This window comes from Nerophis ophidion, linkage group LG13, assembly GCF_033978795.1.
Source record: "Nerophis ophidion isolate RoL-2023_Sa linkage group LG13, RoL_Noph_v1.0, whole genome shotgun sequence".
Classification (NCBI taxonomy): Eukaryota; Metazoa; Chordata; class Actinopteri; order Syngnathiformes; family Syngnathidae; genus Nerophis; species Nerophis ophidion.
In genome coordinates, this window is record NC_084623.1 from 33,258,610 (window position 1) to 33,278,982 (window position 20,373).

The window sequence follows — 20,373 nt, forward strand, 5'->3', positions numbered from 1 at the left end:
GTGCATACAATTGAATATGGGTTGAAAATGATTTGCAAATCATTGTATTCCGTTTATATTTACATCTAACTCAATTTCCCAACTCATATGGAAACGGGGTTTGTAAAACGTACATCGTAGATTTCTCTGCTTGGCTTATGCAACTTCCGGTCAATAAAGTTTGATTCAGAGGACACACTTCTCAAAGATATATTAACTGCTCTGACCACATGATGGCGACAAATACACATCTAACAATGTTAATCAAATGACACGCATGACACTTTAACAACAAGAGTTTACATCTTTCAGTGGTAACAAAACAGCTACTGTCAACAACTTGTAATCTGATTGACTGTTGCAACTGTCTCTCAACTCAAATTCCTCCGCTAACGGTGCCGGTGAGTATCCGATCGCAGTATGCGTAAATGTCACGTTCAACGTGAAGCCAGCTAGAAGGCCTTACTGAAAACTCGTCATCTGATTGGCTGTCACAACTGTCTATCAATTGAATGTCCCCGTTCACTTACAGTGCACAAACGCCCGCATCGCTGATTCTGAAGGCATCTGGTAGATTTGGTACAGCATGGCAACATAAACTAGCTGAATTCTGATTGGCTACAAACTAAAACTAAAAAAAGCACTGGAAGGAACATAATATGACACGAAGAGAATATATCCATCCATCCATCCATGCGGGGGCGCTGGTGCCTATCTCAGCTACAATCGGGCGGAAGGCGGCTTACACCTTGGACAAGTCGCCACCTCATCACAGGGCCAACACAGATAGACAGACAACATTCACACTCACATTCACACACTAGTGCCCATTTAGTGTTGCCAATCAGTAAAAGGGAAAGTAATGAAATGAAATAATAACGGAAGAAATTAACAAATTAAAAAAATTGTTTGATAAAAACAGACTATCTTTGAATCTCAGTAAAATTAAAATAATGCTATTTGGTAACAGTAGAACCCCGCGACCCCAAAGGGGAATAAGCGGTAGAAAATGAATGGTAACAGTAGAAAAGAGCATCAGACACGAATACAAATAGACAGAGTAGATATTGAAAGGGTAAAAGAAACCAGATTTTTGGGAGTATTAATAGATGATAAAATGAACTGGAAATCTCATATACAAAACCGTGTACGTTTTTGTATATGGCCGGAAACCAACAGGTTGCCGTTAGATGCCACCATCATCTCCGGTGGGCCGGCAACAGACGGCGCCATCATCTCCGGGTCGCCACCATCCTGTCCGGTTGGTCAGTAGTTCTTTTCAACTTTCCCTTGAGGTACTTGTGCTCTATCGGTGCTCTAAATAAGGTGGCAAAAAATATTTCAACAATGAATAAAGCAAAATACGACCTGGGCCAAAAATCACTTTATATTCTCTACTGCTCGCTAGTGTTACCATATCTGAGTTATTGTGCAGAAATATAGGGAAACAACTACAAATGTGCACTACATTCGTTAAATGTGTTACAAAAAAGATCAATTAGAATAATATATAATGTTGAATATAGAGAACATATAAACCTTTTGAGTCAAAAATATTAAAGTTCGCTGATTTGATTAAATTGCAAACAGCTAAAATGATATACAAAGCAAATTATAACCTGCTACCAAAGAATGTACAACAATTCTTCTCAACTAAAGAGGAGAAATATAACCTTTGAGGAAAATCTAATTTAAAACATTTGTATGCACGTACAACACTTCAATCAATCAATCAATGTTTATTTATATAGCCCTAAATCACAAATGTCTCAAAGGACTGTACAAACCATTACGACTACGACATCCTCGGAAGAACCCACTTAATGTGGAATTAAATTATGGAATGGATTAAGTAAAGAAATTAAACATTGTACTGATATGATCCACTTTAAGAGGATGTTCAAATTAATAGTGCTTACAAAGTACAAATAAGAAGAATTATGAGAAACACTTTCAACCTTATTGAAAATAAGATATTCTTCATCTCAGTATGTTGGTAATGACTGACTTAATTAATTACATGTTATAGATCTGTTGTATTACTCATTCACGGATGTCATTTTGATATTTTGCTGTAAGGAGAGTCAGTAGATGAATGTATGTATTTGTGGGCGCTCTGACGTGGGAAAGGGGTAGGATTAAATAAGTTTTGCTTCTTCCTACTCCTTTTCGGACATGATGCGATGTAAGGTGATATGAAACTGTGTGATGTATCGTGTTGTAAATGTGCTCATGTTCGAAATAAACTATGAAAAGAAAAGAAAAGAAAGAAATTAAATTAAAAATAATATTATCTTTAATTATGATCATGATTTCTGGTTATGTTAGGCCAGCAGAGAAGGCTTTGCTGGCCCTGAAGGCACACCACTGAAGACATGTGAAGTTTTGCAAGGACAGGATTCTGAAAACTAAAATATTGAAAAACAAGTAAAAGGCATACTAGTGCTCTACACCAGTGGTTCTCAACCTTTTTTCAGTGATGTACCCCCTGTGAACATTTTTTTAATTCAAGTACCCCCTTATCAGAGCAAAGCATTTTTGGTTGAAAAAAAGAGATAAAGAAGTTTCGGATTTATTAAATTGTATAACACCGCAAAATATTGCTCATTTGTAGCAGTCTTTCTTGAACTATTTGGAAAAAAAGATATAAAAATAACTAAAAACTTGTTGAAAAATAATCAAGTGATTCAATTATAAATAAAGATCGCCACACATTGAAGTAATCATCAACTTAAAGTGCCCTCTTTGGGGATTGTAATAGAGATCCATCTGGATTCATGAACTTAATTCTAAACATTTCTTCACAAAAAAAGAAATTTTTAACATCAATAGTTATGGAACATGTCCACAAAAAATCCAGCTGTCAACACTGAATTTTGCATTGTTGCATTTCTTTTCACAGTTTATGAACTTACATTCATATTTTATTGAAGTATTATTCAATAAATGTATAATTAAAGGATTTTTGAATTGTTGCTAATTTTAGAATATTTTTTAGAAATCTCCCATACCCCTTGGCATACCTTCAAGTACCCCCAGGGGTACACGTACCCCCATTTGAGAACCACTGCTCTACACAACATAACATGTTTTGATACGCTTGTAATGTTTGCACTGACGGCCACAGTGCTATATTCTGGAGGACATAAACCAGGGGTTCCAAACTCATTTTAGATCGGACGCCACATGGAGCAAAAACTATGCCCAAGTGGGCCGAACTGGTAAAATCACGGCACGACAACTTAAAAAGAAAGACAACTTCCGATTGTTTTCTTTGTTTAAAAATAAGACAAGCACAATCCGAAAATGTACAAATAATAATGTTGTTGTTTTTTTACACTTACATGTTGCGGATGTAATTATTCTATCTTTATTTGTCGTTATTTATACTTTCTGAATAAATGATGTGAAAATGTTCATCAGTCAACTCATTGGTGTTAATTTTCAATCTTATCATAACACAAAAATAATATCAAAATCTAATTACAAGATGTTATTGATGTAGTTTGCTCATTTTCCTTGTCTTGTGCTCTGACATGTTGTTGTTGTTGTTGTTTTTTTTACATATGTAGAGTGTCTGCCCTGAGATCGGTAGGTTGTGAGTTCAAACCCCGGCCGAGTCATACCAAAGACTATAAAAATGGGACCCATTGCCTCCCTCCTTGGCACTCAGCATCAAGGGTTGGAATTGGGGGTCAAATCACCACAAATGATTCCTGGGCATGGCACCGCTGCTGCCCACTGCTCCCCTCACCTCCCAGGGGGTGATCAAGGGGATGGGTCAAATGCAGAGGACACATTTCAACACACCTAGTGTGTGTGTGACAATCATTGGTACTTTAAAGGCCTACTGAAACCCACTACTACACACCACGCAGTCTCATAGTTTTTTTTATCAATGATGAAATATTAACATTGCAACACATGCCAATACGGCCTTTTTAGTTTACTAAATTGCAATTTGAAATTTCCCGGGACTTTTTTCTTGAAAACGTCGCGTAATGATGACGTGTACGCGTGACATCACGGACTATTATGAATATGAGCGCTGCGTACACACACAGCTAAAAGTCGTCTGCTTTAACGGCATGATTACACAGTATTTTGGACATCTGTGTTGCTGAATATTTAGCAATTTGTTCAATTAATATTGGAGAAGTCAAAGTAGAAAGATGGAGTTGGGAAGCTTTAGCCACACAAACACACTGTGATTCCTTGTTTAAAATTCACAGAGTTGAAACTTTATTATGGATCACAGCGGACATTGATCCCGACCACTTGTCAACCAGCAGGTTTCAGTGAGAAAAATGTGGTTAAAAAGTCGCTTCTTACCGGATATCAGCCAAGCTTGCGCCACCCGTACAGCTGCCGTCGACTTCCCCCAAACACTGCGCGTAAACACCCAGCCGTGGACGTACACTTCCGACTCTCAGGTACTGTTGCGAAATGATCAGGTATGACACATAGAATGCTATCCCCGTTTAAATAAGAAAATCTCATTTCAGTAGGCCTTTAACTTTTTTAGCATCATCTACAAAGATTTGCTATTCCGACATCTAGTGGACACATTGAGGAGAGCGGTTTCTTTCATTCAGAAATGTCAGCTCATTTTTATACTTAGCCAACTCATCCCGCGGGCCGGATCAAACCTGTTCGCGGGCCTGATACGGCTCGCAGGCCGTACGTTTGACATTCCTGACATAAACAGTCCGGAATTGTTATCTACTGGCGTTAGTTTTCTGGAATCAAGCTGCTCATTCAATAGTTATAGCAAACGTGTCATACTTAGATTTTACACAGGGAGCAGTAATGAGCATCAACTGTGTTGTTGTGGTTTTTTTTTTGGACGAGCCAACCGCCCATAAAACAGAAGAAGACGAAACAAATCATTTCAAATGAAGATTTATTGTTTTCCAACTCGGGCTTGAAGGACGACTGTCGCCATGTTGACTGCCTTGGCTTGTGGCGCCGTGGTGTTTCCAGGACTCTTCTACGGCTTCAGGAAAATACTCACGTTAACGTTCACCAACTGGACTGACGCCGACATAGTGTCAGTCAGCGAAAGGTCGGTCCGTCGAATGTCATTGAAACGTGTTCATTTTATTGCTTCTATCGTTTCATTGACGCGCTAACAAAGACACTGTGACACTAGTTTAATAGTCACAAGTGACACTAGTTTAATAATCGTAAGTGACAATAGTTTAATAGTCATAAGAGACACTAGTTTAATAGTCATAAGTGACACTGGTTTAATAGTCATAAGTGACACTGGTTTAATAGTCATAAGTGACACTAGTTTAATAGTCACAAGTGACACTAGTTTAATAGTCACAAGTGACACTAGTTTAATAGTCACAAGTGACACTAGTTTAATAGTCACAAGGGACACTAGTTTAATAGTCATAAGTGACACTTGTTTAATAGTCATAAGTGACACTAGTTTAATAGTCACAAGGGACACTAGTTTAATAGTCACAAGTGACACTAGTTTAATAGTCAAGTGACACTAGTTTAATAGTCAAGTGACACTAGTTTAATAGTCAAGTGACACTAGTTTAATAGTCACAAGGGACACTAGTTTAATAGTCACAAGGGACACTAGTTTAATAGTCACAAGGGACACTAGTTTAATAGTCACAAGTGACACTAGTTTAATAGTCACAAGTGACACTAGTTTAATAGTCACAAGTGACACTAGTTTAATAGTCATAAGTGACACTGGTTTAATAGTCATAAGTGACACTGGTTTAATAGTTATAAGTGACACTGGTTTAATAGTCACAAGTGACACTGGTTTAATAGTCACAAGTGACACTGGTTTAATAGTCACAAGTGACACTGGTTTAATAGTCACAAGTGACACTGGTTTAATAGTCACAAGTGACACTGGTTTAATAGTCACACGTGACACTGGTTTAATAGTCATAAGTGACACTAGTTTTATAGTCATATGATGGTGATAATAGTGGTGTGGTTATTCTTGTTTTTATTTTCAGGCTTGTTTCTGCTGTCCATGCTTCACTGTCCAGTGCGACTGGAATCATAGTAGCGACGTCATGCAACAACGTGATGACGGACAGGTACTGTAAGAGATACCTACCGTATTTCCTTGAATAGCCGCCAGGGCGGTAATTAATTTAAAACCCTCTTCTCACTCATGCGCTTATTCAAAGCATGCGGTAAAAGTAAGCAGGCGCTAATAATTTTAAAACCTCTTCTCACCCCTGCGCTTACCAATGGCATGCAGTAAAAAATTGAGTGTGATTAAAAAACAAAAATTAATGAAAAATTATCCAGCGACCGCGGCCCAGTGGTTGGGGACCACTGCTCTACAGCAGTGGTTCTCAAATGGGGGTACGCGTACCCCTGGGGGTACATGAAGGTATGCCAAGGGGTACGTGAGATTTTAAACAAATATTCTCAAAATAGGAACAATTCAAAAATCCTTAATATATGTGTATTGAATAATACTTTAACAAAATATGAATGAAAGTTCATAAACTGTGAAAAAAAAATACAACAATGCAATATTCAGTGTTGACAGCTAGATTTTTTGTGGACATGTTCCATAAATATTGATGTTAAAGATGTCTTTTTTTGTGAATAAATGTTTAGAATTCAGTTCATGAATCCAGATGGATCTCTATTACTATCCCCAAAGAGGGCACTTTAAGTTGATGATTACTTCTATGTGTACAACATTTTATTTATAATTAAATCACTCTTTTATTTTATAACAATTTTTTTAGTTATTTGTATATCTTTTTTTCCAAATAGTTCAAGAAAGACGACTACAAATGAGCAATATTTTGCACTGTTATACAATTTAATAAATCAGAAACTGATGTCATAGTGCTGTATTTTACTTCTTTATCTCTTTTTTTCAACCAAAACAATGTTTTTCTCTGATTAGGGGGTACTTGAATTAAAAAAATGTTCACAGGGTGTACATCACTGAAAAAAGGTTGAGAACCACTGCTCTACAGAATGTCATCGCGCCCACTTTTACACCATGCTATCTGCGTGCCGGCCGGACGCATGCATTTCGCTGCTTCTTTTACGAGATTGCAATGCATACTTGGTCAACAGCCATACCTTTTTCACTGATGTTTGTGATGTAGGCAGCTTTAACACTCTTGCTGGTGTACGCCACACTCCGTGAACCCACACCAAGCACATTTCTGGAAAGCCTTGGCTCTGTGGCACATTATAAACTCAGCATAAGGATTGCCCATAATGTCGTGTATCCGTGTCTCTTGGATATTTTATACACGCGCCCCCAACCCCGCCCTGCTCAACCAACGCACAGAGGGGGGGGGGGATTTTATGCTAGCGGGTGTATGGTGTAGCCAGGAGTCGTGGATGCATTGCATTCTGGGTAGGTGTTGTGTTGCGTTTGTGGTGTGTTGCAGGGCCCATGTTCTCCAGAAGTGTGTTTGTCATCGTTTAATGTGGGTTCGCGGATTGGGGCGTGTATTGGTAGGAGTGATGAAGTTGTTTTATATCACAACCATTAGTGTGATCTGTATGGCTGTGGAACAAGACCCCTGGCTTACACATGGTAAAAGAAAAAAAAAAAAAAAAACTTCTTCGCTATTTAAAGAAGACGACAGGCGAAGTGTCACTTGCGACGTCACGGGTTTGACCCGGTGGTAAAAGTAAGCATGCGCTTATTAATTTGGGGAGTGAGTTTGATTCGGCGCGCATATTACATGCCTGGCGGCTATTCAAGGAAATACGGAAATTTCAGATGTTTGGATTAAGAATATTTGTTTGCAAACCAGTAATTATAGTCTGCAAATGATGTGTTGTTGTTGAACCATGTAATGCTCTTCCATATCAGTAGGTGGCAGCCGGTAGCTAATTGCTTTGTAGATGTCGTAAACAGCGGGAGGAAGGGTGCAGGTAAAAAGGTATCTAATGCTTAAACAGAAAATAAACAAAAAGTGAGTGCCCCTAAGAAAAGGAATTGAAGCTTACAGAAGGCTATGCAAAACGAAACTAAAACTGAACTGTCTGCAAAGTAAACAAAAACAGAATGCTGGACGACAGCAAAGACTTACTGTGGAGCAAAGACAATGTACATCCGAACATGACATGACAATCAACAATGTCCCCACAAAGAAGGATAAAAGCAACTGAAATATTTTAGATTGCTAAATCAAAATGGATTGGGGAAATATCGCTCAAAGGAAGACATGAAACTGCTCCAGGAAAATACCAAAAAAAAGAGAAGAATCCACCAAGATAGGAGCACAGGACAAGAAGTAAAACACTACACAGGAAAATAGCAAAAACTCAAAATAAGTCAGGGTGGGATGTGACAGGTGGTGACAGTACACCTACTTTGAGACAAGAGCTATAGTGATGCATGCTGGGTTATGCTTTAAAGTCATATCCAACAATTGCGACGACGACTTTTTACTGTCACATGAGTTCCGTATTTTTAATGATTTCTGCTGGTGGTGTGCCTCCGCATTTTTTCAACGCAAAAAATGTGCCTTGGACCAAAAAAGGTTGAAAAACACTGATCTCTACGCACTCTCTCCGGAATATACACATCTATGATACAGAAACACCTTCATTTACTGTGGCGGAGTTCCTCACTGAAAATTTTCGTATCGTCAAATTGAAGTGTTCCACTGAGTGACCCCGAAAGGGATAAGCGTAGAAAATGGACGGATGGATAAATTGAAATCAATTCAATTGATTATTTGATTAATGAAATGTATAATATAGTGCATGAAATAAATAATACATTACTAACACTACAGTATTTTTATGAAGTAATTTAATAAAAATAATTTACAGCATTACTTCTATGTCAGCAGGACTTCTATAGCAGGGGTCACCAACGCGGGCACCAGGTAGCCCGTAAGGACAAGATAAGTCGCCCGCTGGCCTGTTCTAAAAATAGCTCAAATAGCAGCACTTACCAGTGAGCTGCATCTTTTTTTAAATTGTATTTATTTACTAGCAAGCTGGTTTTGCTTTGCTCGACATTTTTATTCTAAGAGAGACAAAACTCAAATAGAATTTGTAAATCCAAGAAAATATTTTAAAGACTTGGTCTTCCCTTTTTTAAATAAATTAATTTATTGTTTTACTTTGCTTCTTCTAACTTTCAGAAAGACAATTTTAGAGAAAAAATACAACCTTGAAAATTATTTTAGGATTTTTAAACACATATACCTTTTTACCTTTTAAATTCCTTCCTATTCTTTCCTGACAATTTGGTGCCTTGTTGACACAGAAAAGTACAGTGCTGTATGCGCAGCAGCTATGAAGGTTGCAAGCCTGTTTGGTTCAACTTATCTTTGTGAATTAGCCTTTTCTGACATGAACTTCATCAAGAACAAACAGAACACGCCTTACTGAGGCACATCTGCAAGACTCACTCAGAGTTGCAGTGTCAAGTTAAACATCAGAGTACAACACACTAGTTAACACCATGCAAAGCCAGGCTTCCCACCTACTGATAAAGAAACAGATAACAGATTTGGTGTCCAGTTCAAAGTGTGACATGATTTATATAAAAATTTGAGAGTTGACTTTTGTATTTTACATGAGTTATTTGTACAAACATGGTGCAAAGTAATACATTATTTGTTAAAAAATGTTAGTGGCTAGCTAGTTAAAAGGGGATATTGTGATTTCACAAGACTGTCTTAGAAGTGATCATTTGAAAATGTTCAATTTGAAAAATGTTCAATTTGAAAAAATATAAAAATAAAGTGTTGCAAATTGATATTCATCTGTATCTATATATATTGTTTGTGAGAAATCATTAAGATGATCATTGTTTCCACAAAGATAAATATAATGAATTATTAATAATAACATAGACTTAAAGGTAAATTGAGCAAATCGGCTATTTGTGGCAATTTATTTCAGTGTGTATCAAACTGGTAGCCCTTCGCAATAAAGTTAAAGTACCAATGATTGTCACACACACACACACACACACACACACACACACACACACACACACACACACACACACACTAAATGTGGCGAAATTAATCTCTGCATTTGACCCATCACCCTTGATCACCCCCTGGGAGGTAAAGGGAGCAGTGGGCAGCAGCAGTGCCGCACCCGGGAATCATTTTTGGTGATTTAACCCCCAATTCCAACCCTTGACGCTGAGTGCCAAGCAGGGAGGTAATGGGTCCCATTTTTATAGTCTTTGGTATGACCTGGTTGGGGTTTGGACCCACAACCTACCGATCTCAAGACGCACCCTCTAACCACAAGGCTACTGAGCTTCTCTATCAGCAGCTTTTCTATATTTTCATGAATAAATGTCCTCCGTTTGAATATTTATTTTAACATTCTTGGCTGGCGTCAGACTCTTTCTGCTTCAGTGTAATGCAGACAAGTTTCGCCATGATGGCAACACGCTTGGCCATTTTTTGCTGATTCATTCTTTTTAATTAAAGGATTATCATGCACTTTTTCCTAGCACTGTCCTTCACACTAACTTTCGTCCTTTCCATGGTTAGAAAAACAAAGTTATGTCCATCTCTAGCCATAACCTAAAGTTAGCGAGTAAGGTTGGATTTCTTACACCCTTCACTGTGGCGTCCGTTATGCAAAGTAATTTTTAATTTTTGTTTCCATTTTAAAAATATAAAAATTAGCAGAGAGACAAAACACTTAAGGTGGGGCACTTTTATATTGAGGTACCACTTTATTCACAATAATCATTGTTCCACAGTAGGGCTGGGCAATATATCGAGTTTGTAAGATATATCGATATATTTTAAACAAGATATAAAGCAATAACATATCGTAATATCAATATCATGTACTTCACGTTAAAATGACCAAACACCACTTATTTGTTGTGTTCCTTGTCCCCTTCCCCCCCGAATATCGAGTTTAAGTCAAAACATATCGAGATATACTTTTTTATCGATATCGCCCAGCCCTATTTCACAGTGAAACATCCTAAGTGGAAAGTCTCATAAGTTGTACAGTTTGTTGTTAAGTTAGTTGTCACACCAAGGTTTCGAATGCCCAACTTTTTATGTAATTTATTTTTTTCTACAAATTTTTACCAAAATGTGTCCCCAGTCCATCTGGTCGATCTCGCCATGATGCATAAGTTGATTTAACTGCATACGTCTCGTGAAAATTAGGTATGGGTACCGAATTTGGTAAAAAGAAACATAACACGTGCTTTTCTCTAGAGACCATACACTTGTACAATCTGTGTGAACAAATTGTCCCTACACACAGGCACTGGCTGGTCAATGAGTTTGCAGTGTTTGCCGGTACCTACATGGTCATGGACATCTTTGCCATGTACCTGAGCCACTTCCATGTTCAGAGGGTCAGAAGTTCCAGCAGCCTGTACAGCAGCCACTCTCTGAAGTCAGTGAAGGCTTTCCTCTCCAGGGACTGGTTGTTAGTCCTCCATCACTCGGCGCTGATTTTTGTCTTCCTGCCCATCACTGTGGTAAGAATTAAGTGTGTGTTGACCAGGGCTGGGTGGCATACCGGTATTACGAGTTACACCTGTATATTTTAGAAAGAGCAACAAGAGGTATGTACAGTGGGGTAAAAAAGTATATAGTCAGCCACCGATTTTGCAAGTTCTCCCACTTAAAATGATGACAAAGGTCTGTAATTTTCATCATAGGTACACTTCAACTGTGAGAGACAGAATGTGAAAATGGTTGACCAAATACTTATTTTCTACCATAATTTACAAATAAATTCTTAAAAAATCCTACAATGTGAATTCCTGGATTTTTTTTCACATTCTGTCTCTCACAGTTGAAGTGTACCTATGATGAAAATTACAGACCTCTGTCATCATTTTAAGCGGGAGAACTTGCACAATCGGTGGCTGACTAAATACTTTTTTGCCCCACTGTATATCATACAGCAATACCGATATATAATATCTTTTGATGCTGCCTTTGATAGAAACTCCCGCCGTTTACCCGTGCATAATTGAGTTTCTTCACTTTTTATGCAGAGGACTGAGCAGAAATTGCATCGTGTCAACACCCGCCCCAAAGCTTTCTTTTAATTGTATGAAAGCATTCACACAATTAAGATTGTTTTAACAGTCGGATTCTTCTGGTACATCCGTAGCAGATTTAAGTCCGCTGCTAAGTGCCACCAGAAGAGACCCACCGGGGCATTGCACTTAGCCACCAGAAGAGACCCACCGGGGCATTGCACCGATGCGGCGCGCCACGGCCAGGGGGCCCGACAGGCACCGTGGCTGAGGAAGCGTGCAGTGTGCGTCTTTGAGTCGCTACCGCGCATTACCATCCTGCCATATTGGTCCTTGTGCATAACCAACGTGCTCCAGTGGCTGGTGAGGGGGCGGGCGGTTGCTCCTCTTCTTTATTAACCAGAGGTAATACAATCCGGTGAAAATATTAAACAGAACAGCTGTCAGAGCCGCTGCTAACAGCTAGAGCTAATCAGAGCTATCTCAGCTGAAACCCTTGCTGACGTCACACGCCACTTGGCAACTGACACCGCCTTTTAAAGGCACAGACGCACACACACGCTGCTCTCAACTGCATATGACATACATGTACAGTCATGGTCAAAAGTTTAAACATAATGTCATGGCTGTCTTGAGTTTCCAATGATTTCTACAACTCTTATTTATTTGTGATTGAGTGTTTGGAGCACATACTTGTTGGTCACAAAAACATTCATGAAGTTTGGTTCTTTTATGAATTTATTATGGGTCTACTGAAAATGGGACCAGATCTGTTGAGCAAAATTATACATGCGGCAATGTTAATACTTGGTTACATCTCCCTTGGCAAATTTCACTGCAATAAGGCGCTTTTGGTAGCCAACCACAGGCTTCTGGTTGAATTTTTCACCACTCCTCTACAAAATTGGTGCAGTTCAGCTAAATTTGTTGGTTTTCTGACATGAGCTTGTTTCTTCAGTATTGTCCACACGTTTAAGTCAGGACTTTGGGAAGGCCATTGTAAAACCTTAATTCCGGCCTGATTTAGCCGTTCCTTTACCACTTTTGTCATGTGTTTGGGGTCATAGTCCCTTTTGAACAACCAACTGCACCCAAGACCCAACCTCTGGGCTAATGATTTTAGGTTGTCCTGAAGAATTTGGAGGTAATCCTCTTTTTTCATTGTCCCATTTACTCTCTGTAAAGCACCAGTTCCATTGGCAGTAAAACAGGCCCAGAGCATAATACTACCACCACCATGCTTGACGGTGGGGATGGTGTTCCTGGGATTAAAGGTCTCATTTTTTCTCTTCCAAACATATTGCTGGGTATTGTTGCCAAACAGCTCAATTTTTGTTTCATCTGACCACAGAACTTTCCTCCAGAAGGTCTGATCTTTTTCCATGTGACGTCGGATGAAACAAAATTTGTGCTGTTTTGTCACAATACCCAGCGATATGTTTGGAAGAGAAAAGGTGAGGCCTTTAATCCCAGGAACACCATTCCCACCGTCACATGGTTGTGTTTTTTTTTGCCAATGGAACTGGTGCTTTAAATGGGACAATGAAAATAGAGGATTACCTTCAAATTCTTCAGGACAACCTAAAATCATCAGCCCGGAGGTTGGGTCTTGGGAGCAGTTGGGTGTTCCAACAGGACAATGACCGCAATCATACGTCAAAAGTGGTAATGGAATGACATTAGGCTAGAATTAAGGTTTTAGAATGGCCTTCCCAAAGTCCTGACTTAAACATGTGGACAATGCAAAAGAAACAAGTCCATGTAAAAAATAGCTGAACTGCACCAATAGGAGTGGTCAAACATTCAAGCAGAAGCTTGTGGATGGCTACCAAAAGTGTCTTATTGCAGTGAAACATGCCAAGGGACATGTAAGCAAATATTAACATTGCTGTATGTATACTTTTGACCCAGCAGATTTGGTCCCATTTTCAGTAGACCCATAATAACTTCATAAAAGAACCAAACTTCATGATTTTTTTTTTGTGACCAACATGTATGTGCTCCAATCACTCTATCACAAAAAAGTAAGAGTTGTAGAAATTTTTGGAAACTCAAGACAGTCATGACATCATGTTCTTTACATGTGTATGTAAACATTTGATCGCGACTGTATATTTAAGTTCTGTTTTTGTTTTTTAAACGCTTTATTAATTTCCTTTGTAAATATTTGCTTTTATTCGATAGTAATTCCATTAGTTTGGTTAAGTAATGATTATCAAAAGGTAATTACTTTTTCAAATTAATTTTAAGAACACTGGTATCAACAGTCATGTGGTGTTGAGTTTAAACAAAACACTTTGCATGTTTATGTTTATAATGCACATATATAAAAAATATATACATATAAATCGTATATTGCCATTCTGCCTAAAAATAGTGGGATATCAGTTTTGGTCCATATCGCCCATCCCTCATGTTGCTCACGCGATTGATCTGTTCCCCGGTAAATTCTAAACTTCTGTCTTAGTTCTTCAGAAGAGGACTGGGGGATTTCTTCGTTGGATGCTTTTACAACGCAGAGCTCAGCACTCCTTTTGTCTGTTTTGGAAAGATCCTAATTCAGGTATGGAAGAACTACACCGACAAGTTTGGGCTTTATTTGGTCATTTAGGAAACAATTTTAACTGAAAAACTTGTCATACTGGTCTGACTGACTTACTGCCTGGCTGCAAGAAGCATATGTTCTGGTTCAGGACCAACTGGTTTATGGGGCTACGTGACATTGGCATTTAGCAACCCAGTGAACTGTACTAACTTATTGCAACACAAAGGCTTTGGAAACCGCACTCCAGAACAGTCAGCAAGAGAGATTCTTCAATCCCTCAGATGCATATTTGCAAAAAAAAAAATGTATTTTAACAAAAATAACATTTAGAATTCACAGCTATTTCAAGCAGATAATCTTCATTCTGTAAGTATTTGGACATTTAACATAACTGTTGGTTGATATACAGTGAAGAATATCTTAGTCTTGCTTCCGTAATATTTAAAAGTTATTTTGCGATGTGCATATTTGCAACTTGGAGTGGAGGCAGGAAGACCACACAAGCACACTTAACCTTCTTGCAGCATAACTGATTTGTAATACAATAAAGAATTTTGTCTCTTATCCAGCTGGGCCTGGACAACACCAGGCTGTACAGGGTCAACGGCGTCTTTACCCTCCTGACGTTCTTCATGTGTCGGATCCTGATCTTCCCCTTCATGTACTGGATGTACGCCCGGCAGTTGGGCATTCCGCTGCTAAAAGCACCCTTTTCTCTGCCTTGGCACTGCAACGCTGGTAACCTGGCTGTCCTGTTACCGCAAATTTACTGGTTTTCCCTCCTGCTAAAGAAAGCCATGCGACTGTACCGAAGACAAAAGAAAGTAGAGTAAGCCAAGACAGACTAAGACCGGTTTTAACAATGGCCAACAACTGGACATAGAACATCATATTTTGTAGGTGTAATCATGAGGATTCAACAAACTTTGAGGAATAATTTCCCGAAGTCCAACAAGCTATCAGTAAACTACATAACTATGCCTTTCTAAACATTGCTACTTTGACTTTGGAAGATTTTTTTTTATTATTAACAACAGCATTAATAAAAAAGCAAGCATTCAGAATGTGTGAACTCGTTTGTAAATGTGTTAAAGCCAAACAAATTAAATTACAGCCTTAGTTCTTTTGGAATACGATGCCACTAGCTTGGCACACTTATCCTTGGGCTGTTTCGCCCATTTCTCTTTGCAGCATCTCTCAAGCTACATTAGAATGGTTGGGAAGCGTTGATTTTCATCCAGAATGTCTCTGTACATTGCTGCTTTTATATTTTCCTCAATCTTAACTCGTTTGAGTTCCTGCCGCTAAAAACATCCCCACAGCATGATGCTGCCACCATCGTGCTTCATTGTAGGGATGGTATTGGCCTGGTGATGAACGATGACTGGTTTCTTCCAATCATTACGCCTGGCATTCGTGCTAAATAGTCCAATCTTTGTCTCATCAGACCAGATAATTTCCCATTGTCTGAGAGTTTTTAGGTGCATTTTTGCAACCTTCTTACTAAGAAATGGCTTCTGTCTGGCCACTACACCATACAGGTTTGATTGGTGGATTGCTGCAGAGATGGTTGTCCTTCTGGAAGGTTCTCCTCTCTCCACAAAAGAATGCTGTAGTTCTGACAGAGTGACCATACGGTTCTTGGTCACCTCCCTGACTAGACTAAGGTGAATGCAGTAACGTACAGAGACATCCTGGATGTGAACCAACGCTTCCCAACCAATCTGATGGAGCTTGAAAGGTGCTGCAAAGAGGAATGGGTGAAACTGCCCAAAGATAGACGTGCCAAGCTTGTGGCATTGTATTCAAAAAGACTTGAGGCTATAATTATTGCCAAAGGTGCATCAACTAAGTATTGAGCAAAGGGTCTGAATAATTGTACGTGTGATTTTTGACAAATTAGCTAAAATGTCTACATTTCTGTTTTTTCTGTCATCAGGTGCTAAGTGTACATTATTCAGCAAGGAAATTAACATTTTTTATTTAAGCAAATGGCTGCAATGAAACTGAAACATTTAAACGGGTCTGAATACTTTCTGTACCCACTCAGTGTACACATAAATATGGTGTATATAGAGTTTGTGTGTGTATATACACATACACATTTACATACAGTTTGTATATATACAGTACATGCTGTACTTTTGGACACACGTTCTCATTCAATGGATTTTGTTTATTTTCATGACTATTTACATTGTAGATTGTCACTGAAGGCATCAAAACTATGAATGAACACATGTTGGAGTTAAGCAGATTTGCTCATATTTTCAGTAGACTCATAATAAATTCATAAAAGAACTAAACTTCATGAATGTTTTTTTGTGACCAACAAGTAAGTGCTCTAATCACTATCGCACAAAAAAAAAAAGAGTTGTACAAACCCTATTTCAATACGAGTTGGGAAATTGTGTTAGATGTAAATAAAAATGGAATACAATGATTTGCAAATCATTTTCAACCCATATTCAGTTGAATATGCTACAAAGACAACATATTTGATGTTCAAGCCGATAAACTTTTTTTTTTTGCAATTAATCCTTAACTTTAGAATTGATGCCAGCAACACGTGACAAAGAAGTTGGGAAAGGTGGCAATAAATACTGATAAAGTTGAGGAATGCTCATCAAACACTTATATGGAACATCCCACAGGTGTGCAGGCTAAATGGGAACAGTTGGGTGCCATGATTGGGTATAAAAGCAGCTTCCATGAAATGCTAAGTAATTCACAAACAAGGACGGGGTGAGGGTCACCACTTTGTAAGCAAATTGTCGAATAGTTTTAGAACAACATTTCTCAACAAGCTATTGCAAGGAATTTAGGGATTTTACCATCTAAGGTCCGAACAATCATCTAAAAGATCAGTGAATCTGGAGAAATGACTTTACGTATGCGATGGTATGGACTTTTGATCCCTCAGGCGGTACTGCATCAAAAACCAACATCAATGTGTAAAGGATATCACCACATGGGCTCAGGAACATTTCATAAACCCACTGTCAGTAACTACAGTTGGTCGCTACATCTGTAAGTGCAAGTTAAAACTCTACTATGCAAAGCCAAACCCATTTATCAACAGTATCCTGAAATGCCGCAGGCTTGGCTGGACCCGAGCTCATCTAAGATGGACCGATGCAAAGTGGAAAGGTGCTCTGTGATCTGACAAGTCCACATTTCAAATTATATTTGGAAACAGTGGATGTGGTGTCCTCCAGAACAAAGAGGAAAATAACCATTCGGCTTGTTATTGGCGCAAAGTTCAAAAGCCAGCATCTGTGATGGTATGGGGGTGTATTAGTGCCCAAGGCATGGGTAACTTACACATCTGTGAAGGCACCATTAATGCTGAAAGGTCCATACAGGTTTTGGAGCAACATATGTTGTCATCCAAGCAACGTTATCATGGACGCACCTGCTTATTTCAGCAAAACAAGTGTTACAACAGCGTGGCTTCGTAAAAAAAGAGTGCGGGTACTTTCCTGTCCCTCCTGCAGTCCAGACCTGTCTCCCATCAAAAATGTGTGGTGCATTATGAAGCTCTACATGAAACAAGAGTGGGAAAGAATTCCACTTTCAAAGCTTCAACAATTAGTTTCCTCAGTTCCCAAACGTTTGAGTGTTGTTAAAAGAAAAGGTGATGTAAAACAGTGGTGAACATCCCTTTCCCAACTACTTTGGCACGTGTTGCAGCCATGAAATTCTAAGTTAATTGTTATTTGAAAAAAAAATAAAGTTAATGAGTTTGAACATCAAATATGTTGTCATTGACTTCGAAAGGGACAAGGGTAAAAAATGGATGGATGGACGTATATCCATAATTCTCAGTGAGAGCTGACCTATGCATTCAAACGTCTTAAGGGCCTGATCTACTAAACATTGGTGTGTATTAAAACACAATGCGAACTTGATAGCAGATGCAAAGCTGATCTACTAAAGAAAATTGTGTCTCCTATAGCCCCGCTGAAGAACTTTCAGTTTTGGTTGATTTTGGCGGCGCCAGTGGACCAAAGCGGTAGTGTTTTGCCAGAAGGAAGATTGATTGATTGATACTTTTATTAGTAGATTGCACAGTTTAGTACATATTCCGTACAATTGACCACTAAATGGTAACACCCAAATACGTTTTTCAACTTGTTTAAGTCGGGGTTCACGTTTATCAATTCATGGTAGAGACCGCATTTCCCCTGAGGACTAGCATATATAGCGTCAAACTGTCATGAAGTCCACCATAATATTGGCCCAAATATCATGTCTCTAATGGCTATGCTGATATTAAATAGCAGACACTTTCAAAAAAAGTATCCTGGCCAAACATGACTACTAGCAAGAATGTGTCGGGGCGGATGCAGGTTCGAAATAAAGACTGAGGAGCGGGAAAGCTTTTTTCAAAGAAGTTAGTGTAGAACTGTGAGCTATCAAGCGGGTGGCTATTTATTGCTAGCACACAAATTTTCCAATAGCTAACATTAGCATTATAATTTTAATTTGAACATCCAAAGTCCAGCAGGAAGAAAGCCAAATCATCATTGGCCCAAAATCCCTCATCTTTGAGCTCACGCCAGCGAGTGAAAGCCGGGGCAATTTTAATCCTGACTGTCCTTTTTTCTAGGTCGGGTCCGTTTTCTTTTTTTTCTCTTCAGACAAAACTTTTCGTTTCTTTGGTTTGTTTTGGAGCCTTGGCCATTAAAGCAGTAATTACGCATAAACATTCTTGTAGTTTTCTGGCGGCACGTTGGCGTTTGCATTGACCTCCGTCTTTTTAACAAATAGGGTTAGGGCAAGTGACATATGCTGTACAACAAGTCAGCACATTTGTAGTTTTTTGTGTGGCAGGGTTCCTGCCACCCTCTTCAAAGTTATGTGCCAGTGAAAGCGGCACAGACCCTCTCAGACCATCAACTAAGTTGATGTATCATCCCAAAAATTAAAATAATTTATTAAGGCTGAAAAGTTATTTAGTGCTGCTTTAAGGGAGCAAAAGAAAGAGCTCAATCCATTATGCATCTCCATCCATCCATCCATTTTCTACCGCTTATTCCCTTTTGGGGTCGCGGGGGGGCGCTGGCGCCTATCTCAGCTACAATCGGGCGGAAGGCGGGGTACACCCTGGACAAGTCGCCACCTCATCGCAGGGCCAACACAGATAGACAGACAACATTCACACTCACATTCACACACTAGGGCCAATTTAGTGTTCCCAATCAACTTATCCCCTGGTGCATGTCTTTGGAAGTGGGAGGAAGCCGGAGTTCCCGGAGGGAACCCACGCATTCACGGGGAGAACATGCAAACTCCACACAGAAAGATCCCAAGCCTGGATTTGAACCCAGGACTGCAGGACCTTCGTATTGTGAGGCAGACGCACTAACCCCTCTGCCACCGTAAAAGCCTATTATGCATGTCTATCTTCATAAACATGCAGAATATATACTGATCATCAGAACATCCACTGGGAGGAGAAAATGCAAAAATAATTATATAGCGCACGCAGCGTGATTTATCAACACTTAGTACTGTTCTCCTGTTTTAGTTTTGCATCTTTATTTACCATGTCTGAAATGTGCATGCAACAACGCCGTTGTGCAGAAAAAGCTGTGAGAAAGGCGCTCTCACTGCAGCTCAGTGCTAAGTATGCTTGTCAACCTTCTGTAAATAAACTGTATATAGACATAGACATATAGTCTATTCAGAAAAATATTTTTGCATTTTATAGCTGCTGGATGACTTAAGCAGTTGATTAAAACAAATTAAATAGATCCATGTTGGTGTCTTTGGACTTTTTAATTCATTTAAATGAAAAAAAAAACTTTTTGCACTGGGCATTTTCTAGTGCAGGGGTCACCAACCTTTTTGAAACCAAGAGCTACTTCTT

The 20,373-nt window shown here is 39.0% G+C and overlaps 1 protein-coding gene across 1 annotated transcript; it reads left to right on the forward strand.

The window, feature by feature from the left end:
- Window positions 1-4,829: 4,829 nt before the first annotated feature.
- LOC133564467 (TLC domain-containing protein 3A-like) lies at window positions 4,830-15,562 on the forward strand. The gene is made up of 5 exons (XM_061918808.1): window positions 4,830-5,044; window positions 5,976-6,059; window positions 11,224-11,443; window positions 14,421-14,516; window positions 15,068-15,562. Exons 1-5 carry the CDS (start codon window positions 4,923-4,925, stop codon window positions 15,329-15,331), a joined length of 786 nt encoding a protein of 261 aa, XP_061774792.1. The 5' UTR covers window positions 4,830-4,922; the 3' UTR covers window positions 15,332-15,562.
- The last annotated feature ends 4,811 nt before the right edge of the window (window positions 15,563-20,373 follow it).

Coding starts and splice junctions, on each gene's coding strand:
- LOC133564467 (XM_061918808.1), top strand. CDS start 4,923: ATGTTGACTGCCTTGGCTTGTGGCGCCGTGGTGTTTCCAGGACTCTTC. Junction 5,045..5,975: donor ATAGTGTCAGTCAGCGAAAG/GTCGGTCCGTCG, acceptor TTTTATTTTCAG/GCTTGTTTCTGCTGTCCATG. Junction 11,444..14,420: donor TCTTCCTGCCCATCACTGTG/GTAAGAATTAAG, acceptor CTTCTGTCTTAG/TTCTTCAGAAGAGGACTGGG.